The sequence below is a fragment of the Antrostomus carolinensis genome, unplaced genomic scaffold (assembly GCF_000700745.2).
Source record: "Antrostomus carolinensis isolate BGI_N321 unplaced genomic scaffold, ASM70074v2 scaffold2907, whole genome shotgun sequence".
Classification (NCBI taxonomy): domain Eukaryota; kingdom Metazoa; phylum Chordata; class Aves; order Caprimulgiformes; family Caprimulgidae; genus Antrostomus; species Antrostomus carolinensis.
The window spans coordinates 58,571-73,638 of record NW_010326434.1 but is presented as its reverse complement, the minus strand read 5'-3'; the positions used below and the strand labels follow the sequence as shown (position 1 = coordinate 73,638).

At 42.2% G+C, this 15,068-nt stretch overlaps 1 protein-coding gene across 1 annotated transcript in view; it reads right to left on the bottom strand.

Moving 5' to 3' along the window:
* Positions 1-1,137: 1,137 nt before the first annotated feature.
* The window catches only part of PPIL2 (peptidylprolyl isomerase like 2), a 72,323-nt gene continuing 58,392 nt past the window's right edge, over positions 1,138-15,068 (bottom strand). Inside the window, exons 15-19 of the mRNA XM_029085856.1 lie at positions 14,907-14,963; positions 4,637-4,709; positions 4,412-4,474; positions 3,788-3,927; positions 1,138-2,080 (exon numbers count right to left, since the gene is read on the bottom strand). Coding sequence (XP_028941689.1) covers positions 1,987-2,080; positions 3,788-3,927; positions 4,412-4,474; positions 4,637-4,709; positions 14,907-14,963 — 427 coding nt within the window. The 3' untranslated portion in view covers positions 1,138-1,986. The remainder of the gene's footprint in view (positions 2,081-3,787; positions 3,928-4,411; positions 4,475-4,636; positions 4,710-14,906; positions 14,964-15,068) is intronic.

The window sequence follows — 15,068 nt, the reverse complement described above, 5'->3', positions numbered from 1 at the left end:
AAAAAGCTGGAGTAGAAAGGGAAAGCGGGTAGTTATCTCTGCAGCCTGCTGCTGTGAAAGGAAACTGTCCCCCATACCAATCTGTAACAAGGACTCTTGCTGAAATAGGAGTCCTTGCCACACCTCTGTTGCTTTCCTTGTAATCAAAAGCTCCTTTCTTTCATAATAATCTCCATTTTAATCTAGTTAAAAAAAGCATTTTACTCTTACGGATTTAATTAAACTGCCTATTCCAGCCCTAGCCACACTGTGAACTTGACTCAAAGACCTGCTGAAGCAGAAGTTAGGTAGAAGGGGTCAACAACAATTTATCAGGAAAAGGCCAGCCCAGGAGAAGCAATAGTTTCAGTAAGACAAGGAACGCAGCTTGAAGGAAGTACCATCATATCCCATTTCAGGAATCAAACACGTGTTATTTCAAACTTACTTGCTGCAAAATGTTGCAAAACAAAAACCCCCTGTTATTCTTTTAGACTACTTTGAACTTCCTATGATTTAACAAAGATGTAATCATATCCGCAAAGATCCCTGAGCTCCTTATGAGCATCTTAAAAAGTAGGAATGAATCATTTCCTTATATGACAATCAACTTTGCAATGCTATGTTTTTGGAAATGACAGTTGAAGAGTCAAAGGCAAGCACTCAAAGGAAAATAAAAGCATTTAATGCAAAAAATTTTACCAAAACTTTTTACAGCAATTTCATACAAATGGAGTCTTCTCTTAAAACGTGAAACCACCAATATAAATGTATTGTTACAAAGCTGATTACAAAACCATCTCCTCAGCCACAGAGAGAGGTAGGGAGGGTATTTCTGTTATCTGAAAACACCTAAGGTGAACTGAAAAGTATATTCAGGATCTAGCCTGGTACGTCTAAGTGATGGTAACACACATGTTTATGGACTAAAACATTATAACTTTACAGGCTGATGTATCTTTACCCCATAAGGCCTTTATTAAGCTTCCTAATAATTTGTGGGTATGCAACGGAAATATCTGAGATGCCTGTCAGCTATATTATATGGTATTATATGGTTTTCCCTAACGATGGGAAGACTGATGTCAGGGCAGACTACAGTGTGTGCTTTCCTGCAAGGAGCAGGCTTCAGGATGGAGTTGTTTTGTTGTTTTTTTTTAAAAAAAAGCAAAGCTGTTTCTATTCCTGCTCAGTTGCTCCATGATGTAGTTTCTGGGACCCAAGGGTAGGTTTGAACTGTTGCATCCTGGCCTTTCTGGCTGCCCAGTGGCTAAAAAAAGCCCAGCCACTGGGAGGAACAAGTGGTGCAGCTGCCCCAGGCTTCCCATCTAGATTTGCTGCTTCCCAGGCTGTCAGAGACTTAAATGGGTACAGAGAGAGCTCCTTTTGGAGTGAGCAAGCCCTGCAGAGACTGACAGCAGTCAGTCCAGCCAGGAGGCAGGCCCGCAAAGAGCAAGAGACAGAATTTGTCCTTGTTAAGAATTAGGCAAAAGGCAGCTGGAAGGGAAGGGCAGGACAGGCTGGAGCCCTCTCCTCCCCTCCACAAAGCGCTCCAGCAGCACAGGCGCTTCCCCAGCACATTAATTCATGCCTTCACTTGGCAGACTTGGCTTGTCTGGAAACGATTACCTGTAAAAGGAGCTCTTTCACCAACGTAGCTGTTCACTGAAGTAGCATCCTGCAAGGCTGGGCTCTTCCTGGGCTGCTGCCAGCCAAGCAGAGAAAGGCTCCAGCTAATCCCCAGTGGAGCTGGGCTGCCTGCTCCCCGCTTAGCAAAACAACAACAAAAAGGCCTTCGATGAAGATGCAGTGGGGAAAACGCAGCTCTCTAGAAAACAAAGCCACATTAACCAGCTTTAACAAAGCAACAGTTTTCTTCCCCAGTGGAAGTGCAGGCTGGTGCCTTCCCTCCCCAGGACAGACTGTCTTTTGGGCTCTTCGGGGACACATGGGAGGCTGCTTTTTCTTTTTTTGCTGTGCTGATCCAGTGCTAGGCTCTCTGCGCTGCTACCAGGAGCTGAAGTCCCCAAAGCCTGTGCTCTTTTTCTCTTTCTTCACAGCTGTGCTGGTTGAGGGCCCATCATCTTCCATGCTGCGTTTCCTGGAGCCAAAATGAAAACAACTCTCAGGGACTATTTACTGTGTGGTGGGACCGCAGCAGCTGGATGCCTTTCCTCTCCCAGCAACAACTATGCTGGAGCCAGCCCATCCCTTCTCAATTAGAGAGGAGTACAAGCTCCATGCCAGCATGGGGACTGCAGGGGAGGGTGGGGATGGGGGTCTTTGGCATACCCAAAAAGAGAACGAGTGTGTCAGTCTGTGGGGATGGTTTGGGTCAGGCTTTGAACACTTCCAGGAACGTGTTCAAAACCCAAGTTCTCCAGGCCAGGGCTGAAGATTTAACAGCTGTACTTTTTTAGCACAGTCACAATGAAAATGTGATCCGCAAGTTCTCTCCCCACCTTCTCACCTGCATTTGTGGCAGCAAAAAGATTTATGGGGAATGAGGTGTAAATCAGCTGGGTAAGTTTTTCAGATCCTTTCCTGTTTCTTGAGCACAGCCTGTTGCAGTCACTGCTGCTGTTCTCAGCCTCCCCTGAGCAGTTTTCCCCATGGAAACACTACGCAGCCAGCTCACATACTGCTGTTTGACTGTCAGGTATCAGCAGCCAACAGGGAGAAGAGAGAACCCTGAACCTGCCAAAGGGCTGCTACAGACCAAAATCCCAGTTTCAGGGCAGGCTGCAAGGAGTGAAGGGCTAGGAAAGAAAAGTCCTTTCTATACCACTTCTCCCTTTCCACAGAGCTGCAAACTCTGCCTGGGTTTCCTCTGTAAATACAGTGCAGAATGGCAGCAATTTTAAGCTGAAAATAATATTTTAAGGGACAAGTAATATTCTGTAACTGAAACGTTTGACTGACACACCAAACTGACCTACACAGGCTAATGTATTTTTGTTCTCACAGTTATGCAAATACCTGTAAGTCACGCAGGCACATACAAGCTGATTAAATAGCTGTCCAGATCTGTGTATGCATAAATACACACTTTTATGCAGCAGACAGACAACTGAATTTTTGCAAATGCTTTTAGAGAAGTCTGAAAAATCAAGTTATTTTAATCTATACAAAAATCATGCAAAGCTGCCACTCAGGTGGGATTCGGTACTGTCCTTTGGAAAGCAAGTGATGCTGCCAATCCCAATGGGTGTATAAAAGGTGTCTGAGAGAGGATGATTTAGGACAAGCCTGTACAACCAGCCAGGCACCCTGGAGCTACTCGCCAGACACCCTTTGCTCCCACGGCAAGCCTGGGAACCTGCTCCCCTTTCTGGCCATTTCAGTTGTGCCGGTACAACTGCGTGTGCCACTGAACCAGATCAGCAGACTGATATGGGCTCAGGGCAAATCCTCTGTGCAGGGGAGAAGCTGCTAAGAGAAATGGGATTATGGCCTTCAGAAATAGCTGCAGAAGAGGAAGAGAATAAAAGATGGTGTAGGAAGTGACACAGCACAGTTCTCAAGGACCTCAAGTTGAGGAAATGTATCTCCAGTTCCAAAGTCAGCACATGCTGTTAAAGACCAACTTGGTCATGTCAAAGTGCTAAAAGAAAAGTTCAGTTAACTTGTAATCTTGAAAAACAACAGAAATAGAGGGAACTCCTGACTGTTAGGACTGCATGAAGGTATCTTTGCAAAGCCTGCTGGCACAAACCGAACATTTGAGCAATGGCACTGAACGGGGTCAGTGTCCAGCAGGAAAGGCAACTAAAACACTCAACAAAGATCAGATGGGCAATAAACTCACGCTGCAGCCATGTTAATGTATTTTCCAATCCCCTGCCGGTAAGTTTTAGGAGCCTGGATCTCTTTCTTTGGTGGGACCACCTCAGCTTTTGCTTTAGCTGCTTCTTCTTCTAGCTGGACCTTCTCTCTTTCTGCAGCAACCTGTGGGAAGCAAAGAGCGCAATCTGTTGCAAGAGCTAGGCTAGAGTAAGGAGAAAATGTCTACAATTCTTCAAAGCTTTAAAGCACTCTAGAACAGCAATCAGTACCGCTATGATTACAGGGCAGGCTTTAGGAGATAGATCTCAAGGGCCACTACAAACAAGCTGTCTGCAGCCATTGTAATGAAACTCCTCTCTTCCCACCTGCAGCTACCCATAGCTACTGTGGGCATTTGGAAAGGAAGGCATCAGAAGTGCGATGGACTGGGAGCTGTGCCAGACTCCGTTACAAGACTTTTCTGCTGAAAGAGCAGCAACGATCCTGGCACACAAGGCAGTCCCGAATGGCAGCTGTTTAATCTTAGCTTGCAACCATATGGGCCAGGGGGCTGCCCATGTTCAAAGAAAAGGCATTAAGTTACACAGTTGTCCAAAGAAGAGCACTGACCTTTCAAAAAAAACCCCAACCAACCAACTGTCCTCACCTGGGCATCTGCCTCTTCATACGGATCAACAAAAACAGTTGTTGTCTGGATTCGTATTTCCTCCTGGGAGCAGAAGAGAAGAGCAGCAATTCAATCTGCTGATTCAGTTGCATCATCTCCCCCAAGTTCAGCTTTCAAAGAATCAGCAGCAGGGTGAACCACACTGTCACATGAGGCCATGTGCCTCTGCACCCTCCTGCACAGCCCCTGGTGCTTCACACATACCTTGGGACGGTCTGTTTTTGGGTCACTTTCCACATTCTCCATAGCAGTCAGAGTCTCAAAGCCACCAACCACCCTACAAGAGGAAGGACACAATTTCCAGCTGTCACAACACACTAAAAATATTTCTGCACCCTTGCATCTAATAGAACTACTTTATGCCCATTACTCTAGCAGATTTTTACACCATTGTGTTTAGGGGAAGGAGGAACAGTAACTGTATTTGGAAGACCTAAGAAAATGTCATTCAGTGTGGAAGGTAAGAATTTTTTTCTCAAATCTGGGATTTGAAATTAAAATTAAACAGAACATGGAAAAGTCAAACACTCAGAGACAAAGCCAAGCCATTTTTCCAAAAACCCAGTAACCACACAAACCAGCAAAATGGAGAATGAGCAACTGTGGACAGCTGTCTGTGCAAGAAGACACAAATCCATCTCAAAATGGGTTCAATCGCTAATGCTACGTCCATAAATTTGGAGCTTATTTATTACTCCCATGAGCTTTAAAAAACAAACCAACACACTCGGTCGAGAAAGCAAATGTTTTCATTAACTTCTGATTTTTCACTTTTTTTTTTTTTTTTTTTTTTTTTAAATCGTGTATCAGAGCAAAGAGTGTTATTAGGAAGAAACAAAATTGTAACTATTGCACTACTGGAGAGCAGTGACAGAGCTGTCTGTGATAACACCAGTGACACAGAAAGGGCAGGACTGCTCCCAAAGCACATCACAGCCGTGAGCTTGTGAGGGCTCTGGGAAAGCAGCAGAGCATCGACTCACAGCCACAAGATAATGCCAGGACACTTTTCACTGCAGTTTCTATTTAAGAGGATGTGAGATCCCTGGACTCTCATTTTTCAAGTCAACATAGCCAAATACTTGCTTTGCAATGTTTAAGAAAGGCTGAAGACTTTCTGGACTGTTGTATGTTCATTTTAAAAAGAAGTGTGGAACAATGGGAAAGTTCCAGAAAAGGATATTTAGAAAGGATAAATGGGGTGACCCAGATAATTATAAGCCTGTCATCCTGGCATCTATCCCAGCAAAATAATAGAATAGCAGAGACAGGACATGATTAAGAAAGAAAGGAAATAAGTAACGGCAATCAACAAGGTTTTGTGGAAAACAGAGTCTGTCAAACAACCTTCTGTCTTTGAGACGACAGATGTGGTTAAGAGGGATAACAGTGTCCATGGAACAGACTTCTGGAAGGCGGCTGATATTTTGATTGAGAAACCAGAACGATCCGAAGTGAACATAGCACACATTAAATAAAAAATTGGCTGACAGGTGTCAAAATCTAATTTTAAATAGGAAGCATGGAGTCAGTACATTTCCAGAGTGGTCCTGCTGGGATCAAATCTCGGTCCCAGGGTATTTAACACTTTTATCCACATCATCATCCCCAATTAAATTTGAAAATAGCTATATTTAGAAGAGCAGCAAATAAAGATGAAGACAGGCGGTTGATGCCGAGCGATCCAGATCCCTTAGAAAAGCAGGCTGTAGCTGGACAACATCTGTTTTAACAGAGCCAAGCCACATGGCCAGGAACCAAAAATATAGCCCATATTAATGGCTGTGGGACAATGAGAAGCAGCCGCAATCCTCAAAAACCCTGCTCTTGGGAGTCAGAGGAGTCCGGGGCCAGGACCTGGCCACCAAGGAGCCCAGTGCTGTGCCTGGGACAGGAGTACAAACCCAAGAGCCAGCAATCCTCCAGTTTTTGCTGGGTGGCAACTGTTTTGAAGCCAGACTGCTGGGTCTCTGGTACTAGCACAAGTAGGCTGTCAAGGGCTGGGCAGATGAAATGGAGAAAAATCAAATTAAATGTAACTAGTGGGGTGGGGGTGTGCATAATCAAACTGGTGAACTATGTATAAAGTGTTTTATTACCTAACTCTGCTCTCATATCAGAGAAATGAGCAATACCTCAACCAAAAGACACATAATTTTCACAGGTATTTGACACATTCACATCTGTTATGATATCTCACTCTTGCAGGTGTTTCACAGCCAGGCAGCCCTCTCCAGTCCCAGCATGACAGTCTGCCTGGCCAGCACCAGGTGAGTACTGGCTATCACCTCCGATGGTTTCAGCTGATCCAATGGAGAAACACACCTCCTACTACCACTCCACTCCACACTATTTACACACCTCACACACTCCTCCCAAGAGCCATGTTAACCAAACGAAACAGGCTGGCCACCACGGTTTGAGAGGCAAGTGGGTCCTTCCCATTCCACACCCCTTGGGCTTAGTGCACAGCACCACTGCCCCATGGGCTGGGATTGCCACTAAACACAACCAAAGACAGATCCCATCACAGAGAATAAAACGATGCAAGTCAGAGAGTGTGCTGCCCAGCCCCTGCCTCGACCAGAGCCATCCTTGCTAACATTTCACTGCGGCTGCACTGCCCCAAACTTCTCCCCTTTACTCCCCAAGGGCCTGTTGATATTCTGTAATCAGGTTGTGACTTTTAAGAGCAATTAAAAAACATGTATGCAGGCTAGAACAGCCTCATTCATTTGCAACTGGAGGTAGCACACTGTGGGAAGCTGCACAGGACTTGAAGACCCCGCATGAACTCTGGAAAGTTCATAACAAAAACTCAATTTTAAAATCCTCCTCTGGGACAGTATCAGATTCACTTACAATACTGATGATTAACACACAGCCTAAGATATATTCACTGTATTTTAACCACCCCTAAAGGAAACTTCTGATTTAATATTGGAAGATTTTCTAGCCAAGAGCTCCATTCATTATCTGCTCGTATGTTTTCATTTAATTAGGTTCTGATAATTTGAAATAGCCAAATCAGCTATGCACTGGCAATCTGAACTGAGTAATCCCTTAGCCCATAGCTAGACCTCCCACAATATTAGCCCTAATGCATTTTGGCAATGCTCACGAATCTCAGTCGCTATGCTAATTAAACTTTATTTGGAACACTTTGTCACTTGTACATTTTAAAAGGCTTTGATAGACATGGCATTCACAGGTCATCAGTAAATGACCTAAATAGTCTATTTTGACATGATTATAAAGGGCCAAAGGGGAAGAAGACAAAGTTGTTACACCCGTAGACCATGTAATTCTCTTTTCTTCTTAGCTTCTTGTCTCTGAAATGGAAAATTGCTTTCTTTTACACCCCTGCATTCTCCAACATTTTGCATAGAGAGTATCTCTATGCATATTACAGCATCAGCACACTGAGGTCTCAATACAGGTTTATGTCTTTAGACATTTCCATAATACCAGTAAAAAATAAAAAAAAAAATAATTTTAATACAAACTACCAGCTCAGAGAAGAGAGCTCTGACCAGAGGAGCTGGAAATAATTTACTAGTCACTTTTGTTCAGGGAGCACTTGGAAGCTTTATCAAAGACCAGACCCAGCTGAGGCTGGTGTTGCACCAGTAAAAATTAAAGTCAAAAAAGGACAAGATCGGATTGCAAACATCATCTGTCCAGTAAAACCTGAACTACACACTAATCAAGGCAGTCATGGGAAAAAAAAAAAAAAAAAAAAAAGGAATATTCCAACTTTAGGTCTCAAACTGTAAAGGATTTTGCAAACTTTCCTCTGATTTGTCTAAGTAGAGAGACAATGTACACGTCAGCTCTCGAAACATTACATGTTGTTTTTGTCAAATCTCCTGATGTTACATTGCAGCACCAAGATCAGTTTGATGAGATACACCGTGTCTAAACCCATGCACTGGCATCTGTTACAGCAATTGCTCCTCAAAGAATGAGGAAAACAGCACGCCAGAGTAGTTTAGGGAGTTCTTTGCCTGTCCCACAACACATATTCTGGTGTAAGAAGAAAAGCTCACAGACACTTTGGCAAGAAAAAAGCCCATAAAATTGTATGTAGAAAAGACCATCAGATCTGTACATTTTAGCATTAAAAAAAATACCTCTAAAGAGAGAGACACTACTTACTATTCTAATATCCACTAACTTTGAACAAAAAGAGACAAAACCTGTTCTGTGCATAAATCTGGGTCTCAGCATAGGGAATTCCATACATAATTTTCAAAATGCAACCTCCAGAAGTTCAGACTAATATCCCTTCATACCCTTTACATGTGGTAAGTGTGTTACACAGACGGTGACAGGTCGCACCGCGTTAGCCTTTCTCATTCAATGCCACTTGTGCTAAGTTGGGAGCACAGCAAAGAAGGGCAGAAACAAGTTTAACCTTTTCCACCGTTTCTGGCTCTATTCCTTTTACAAGATGCCATGCATGCTTTGTCCTAAATTGACCAAGTGAAGTTGAAACAGATGTTGAGATGACATCCTACAGTGAAAAGGATGATACTTTCAAGATACCATTTACATTAGAACAACCAGTGAAACTGAGGGGCTGCTCTGTACTTCCAGTAGATGTTGAACAGAGAAATGATGATCTCAACTATATATTTAGCTCAGCATCCCTGAGACAGCTTGTTGTATTTTTAGAGGAGCTTGATAAATGTTGCATTACATTTAAGCATGGACAAGAAGATAGGTATATTTAGGGGCTTTTTTCTGTTAGCATAGTAATGAAAACAAAAATGTGCCCTACTGGTGCAATTTTTTTTTTTTTTTTTTTTTATTTTTTTTTTAAATTGAGCTAAGTTAGCACTGTAAATCTTTGCATTTCAAATTTAGAGATGTTACTTAAAATCTTACTTCCTGTTAAGGCTCCTTTATGCAAACTAGTAATCTTGCTTCATAGCCACTGGAAATGTCTTTGCATGAAGTATAAATGAAATATCTGGAGCAAGCTATATCCATTTACAATATGCCAATGAAAGTCTCGCTGCTACATTAGTTAGTGTTGCTCCCAAAAAACCTGCAGCTTCCTAGCAGTCTCACAGACATTCACACATGGACTTCCTATTTCTCATATTTTTGTCTAGAAGAATTATAGGAATTAAGCCTTATGCAATGCTGGGGATGGCAGCAGTCCCAGACAATAGAGTTTCCCGGTCAGAAGACGATACAAGACCAATGTCTGGACTTTTTCAAAAAAGTGCTTTAAAGTAGAAACAGAAACCAGAAAGAAACATTGTTGTTTTGAAAACACATCCTGCCCTCCTTTTTATAAAAAGGAGTGCATACATTTATATAGACACACAGAATGAGCAATATGTACGTGCACAAACATGTACCCTCAGGACAAAATGTTTTATATGCACACATGCAATATGAAATAGAGCAAGCAATTCGAACTTGCAACAAGGATGCAGTCGAAACATTTCAATCTCTCATAAGGGCTTAATCTAGCAGGCAGTAATGAAGGGTGCTGAAAAAAATAAAACAGCTTGGAAAAAAGCATTTTGAAACTAGACTCAACAGATGAACCTGGCACAAAGGACTTCTCAGCTTTGGCACAGGTTCCTCTTCAGAGATCATACAACTGTTTGGAAAACGATAGCAGCCCTCATGCAGCTCTGACAGCCCAGTACAGGACACCATGGCCATGGCTTCTACAGGAGGCCTGGTTTACTTTCCCACCTTGCTCTTCACTCCTCTCCTGGTGTTTGGGGAACAGACTCTGCAGTGCAAAATTAGGTCAGGCTCCCTACACAGATCGAGGAACAAAATCAGCTCTTTCTGCTGTCACATCACTTCTCTGTTCCTCAGATGTACTAAAGCAGAAGAGCAACAATAATAGGAGTTTCCCAGCTTGGAAGGCATTGGTGTTCATGGATTCAAATAACACAGAGGGCATTACAAGTGGAAACAGGCACTGTGCTACCTGGGTAGCTGAATAATGCCTTGTAGTCGTGTTATGCAGCGTATCACTTTAGAGGACAAGAGTTACTTTCATTGCCCCATTCTATAGAATTGCAGTTGAAAGCATTAAACAGGCTAAGGCATATTTAATACAGAGCGATGCTTATCCAAGGGAAGAACATTGTTCCACAAAAGCATCTGGCAAGGGGAGGATGGAACAAAAGAGAAGACTAAGCTGAGCGCATGTCAGCTACTGAACGATGTCTCCAATTTGACCAGGTCTGAGGTTTCCCAAACCACCTTGTTCTTTATTTCTGTGATTAAGAGAATTGAAGAATGAGCAGCAGAAATCTCAAGAGACAGTTGAAAGATCTGCATAAGCAGATACGTGCAGCCACGTACAAAGGGAAAACTGACCTCTGTATACTCATGTCCTGTCTCAGTTGCCACATCCTTTTCTCACCAAACACAAGTGATGCTCTAATAAACACACAGAACTGCTGCACATATCATTTCCAGCTTTGCCACTCTGACCACAAGACTTTTTTCTCTGCTCCCTCTATTGCTCTTCTTTTTATCACATCACATCACGTACCTGCAACCTGCCCTCATTTTTGAGCCCATCATACCCTGCTTGTCCTAAATTTCACCCAAAATTCAGAGAGAGCATTTCTCTACTCCTGTTGATCAGTATGGCTTGATCACCTTCCACTATCACTTTAAACGTTCACTTTTTCTTGTGTCACTTTAGCTTTGAAACAGGCTCCCCCAAAGCATTCATAAAGCCATTTCATTTTTCCTGGGGTTTTCTTTTTCCTTGGTTCTGAAGAAAGTGCAAACTGTCAGTGGAAGGTAGGCTCAAAGGGGTCACTGCTGGGACTTCCCTGTTGTGTGCAGTCTCTTTTCTACTTACACAGCTCTCTGCGAGAGAGATTATGTTTCTATTTCTGCTTATAAAGGGTAAATGTACCAGGCCCCTGATCCACAGGAGCTGTGAGCCATTGGAGTAATAGAAAATATAATAACAGCACAATGAGATGTGCTTACACCTATATTTAATAAAGCACACCAGACAGGAACGTGAGCCTATGCTGATGTTTTGGCTGTAACATCCCTGTAGCTCATGCAGCTCAGAGAACAGTTAAATTCCCGACTCTGGCATAAATAAGAGGGAGTCCCCTCACACACAGCCCATGACAGCAGCAGACAGGACCTCCCCCATGCAGCAGTCACCTGCAAATGCTTCTCATCCACTCTGAGCAGAGCAAATGCATGTCGGTTGGTTTATATTATTTGAGTTTCTCAATTAAACCTCTTACCAGCCAGCTAGAAGCCAACAAAAGCCACCAGTTAGTTTTCATGTTAATTACAGCATTCTTTAGGTCAGGAGAAACGATAATTACTAGAAATGGTAATTACTCATTTAATCTAGGCTGCTCTGCTGGAGCAGGAAATCTGTGCAGCCTGCAACACACCGCCAAGAGAAGGCATTCTTCCCTCACTCTCTGCCTTTGTTTTTGCTCCCCATCCATGCCAAATTATCTCCTTTATTTTCAAGTAAAATCCATCCTCCTTATTGCCATGGTGGGCAGCACAATCATGACAAGACACCCTCCCTGTCCTCCAGTCGCAGCCTTCTCCTGAGACTTGAAAATTCCAGTGCATCAAGCCAGACACGTGCCAACTCTTCACAGTCCCACTGCCTGCAGCTGGTGTGTTTTCCAAACATACTTAATAGCCAAACATCCAACTCTTAACAGCTGCTGCTATATGAAAATTGTGTTTCAAACCAGTGGGGACATGAATAAGATGCAGCTCTCCACAGAAGTAAGTTTTCAATGTTCCATCCCACACAGGACCCAAAAAACCAAGAAAGAGGCAGGGAATAGTTGCTCTTTTTCTGGTTTTCTGTTCTTCTCAGAAGTATGGAAAGCCTGCTGAAAAGTTTTATACAAATAGGTCAAATTCTGCTCTCAAAGATACATATGACACTCACTAACATCAACCAGAGCCACACAGAAATAGCTCAGGGGCATAGTTGAGATTAGAGTATTTAGGATTTTATATTAACTGAAAGAAGTAATCCTCAAATCTATGTGAAAGTCACAACAGGCCAGTAAGCATCCAGTTAAGACAATCTAACATTCATGGAAACAAAGAATTCTGATTTAATGGATTAATTCTATTCTTAAACCTAGATGTTATTTCTAGATATGCTTCGCAGATATTATTGTACTATACAGTCTAAGATCAGATACAGTCACTAAATCCTGGAAACACCCAGGATCTAAAATAGCACACTGAATCTGAAATTTCACTAGAGGTACAATCTCCAGAATCTTTTGGCTTTCATGGCTTTTAAAAACAAATGCAGGTAAAAACAGATGAAGAATTTTGATGACAGAATGGAGATCTTAAAAGCCACACACATCAGCCTTTTATATTAAATTTGTAGGTAAATTAAATTATTCACATATTCCTTTTGTAGATTAATATAGAGTGACTGGAATGCATCTATCCCAGCATCTTCATTTTTATATTCTTTGAATTAATCTTCATTTACATGCGAGTCCAGAGTAAAATTCACCTGCTCTGTGTTCATTTGAAGACATCACTTGGTTTTCATGCAGGGAGCCAAACACGATTCTAAACCAACATTTTTAATAAAGTTTTTCTTTTCTATTTCAAGCTAAAAATATTTGCAGTGCTCAGAAAGCAGCACTACTTCTGGCAACCAAGTTCAGATTTCTGCAGTAGCAAGGACAAGATTTGCAGTGCTCAGAAAGCAGCACTACTTCTTTACTCCGGCAACCAAGTTCAGATTTCTGTAGTAGCAAGGACAATTCAAAAATTAAGACAAGTCTTTGCTAGAACTGCACAAATCTCTGCTATATACACTTAACCAGATTTACTTGGACTGAAGTAATTCCTCTCTAAAGGGCAATGTACAGTGTGAAACATCATTTGAGCTGTTTCACTCATAAGGTACATGTGATGTTATGCATGGTGTGAAGGCTTCTGGAACACACTCCCTGCACTGCAGTAAGCTCAGCCATTCTCCAAATTCTCCCCTGGTCAATTACGGTAAAACTGGGGAAACACAGCAAAGACACTGGAGGGCTACACAGGATGCTCACTGAAGCCAGGTTGCATCCAGAACTGAGGAGCAGTCACATTTTCAGCTGAGCTGTCCTAATCCAAATACAGTTTGATGAGGTGGCAAGCTCAGGTTAACAGCATTACCGTAGGAGATTTAATGGGATTTTTTGCAAGGAGGACTCAAATTGTAGTTTAAGTGAAATAGTCTTAAAACATGGGTAATGTAACTCCTCCAAGAATATTCTCCCTCTCAACCTGCAGTATTAGAATTTGCTTTATTTATTTGCTTTCACCAAGTGACAAGGGAACTTTAATTTTTTCTAGGAGAGACCTGAGAAAAGAAAAAGAAATGTATTTCAAAGTGTGCAACTACTGCAGAGTCAGTATCGGAACTAACAGCACTAAAATAATTGTTTAAAATGAAGCCACCTTCTGCCTCAAGAACTCAAAGGCAGAGAACATGGATTAAATATATGACTTTCATTCTACAGCACTATTGTATGACACCCAATCAAAGTAAACAGCACATGCGTTTATTTTCAGCTGCTGCCTGTCAAATAATGAAAAGAACAAAAACCAAATCTTCATTTAAAAGAGACTATAAAATCCTCAGGAACTACCAATCAAGCAGGCTAGTAAAGTTCCCCTTCCTGCCATTTGCACCGAGGTATTTGTTGGTACGTATGACTTGGTAAATACCAGAGACCTGCAGCAGAGGAAGCAAAAAAACCCCCACAATATAAAGATTTTGTAATATCTTCTATAACAAATACCTTGATATTTATCATGTGAGGTCTTGACTGGAAAAGATTTTAGGAAGAGACTTGTTTATAAAGAATGAAGTTCCCTTGTCTTGGCATTGGTAATATCTTTACATCTATATCTATATACACACATGAACATGTATGTATGTACACACACAAACATACAGATTTTATACCAATGATAATTGTCAGGAATAAAAGAAAAGAAGAATAGAATAAAAAAGAATAAAAGGAGCCAAAAGATGTAACCTATGCAGAAGCTTTACGTTCTGTGCCATGATGAACAGCCTTGTCATGACTAATTTCCTGGCTGACAGCTCCTAAGAGGATGAAAGCGGTGTTGAAGAGGTAATCTCTTGTGTCCCAGCAATTAGCATGCACCAATATTAACATGGTTGGTTACGAGGCAATGATTACTTTGTTCCTGACTCCCTGGAGGATCACCCACAGAAGGGAAGTAAAGCAATTTACAGTGATGGAAGGAGAAAAAAGGCAGAGGCTGGTGACTGGCACTGATGTGAAGTTGGCCACCTATTCATGACTAGAACTGGGTTGTGAGCTAGGATTTTGCTCCATTTCAATTGCAAGAGTCGCTAGACTCTTCTCTCTAGGCTTCAGACTCACCAGAGAGCACGTCTGATAGACTGCTGCTCACAATATCCTTCACTTACCTCCCAAAAACTGTATGCTTCTTGTCCAGATATGCACAAGAGCGGAATGTGATGAAGCTGGAAGGAATAAAGACGTACCAATTAGCATATAATCTCATTGACACTCAACAACAGACAGTTGTTGAGTGCTTAAAACCAGGAAGAGTATGTAACAGCCCGCAG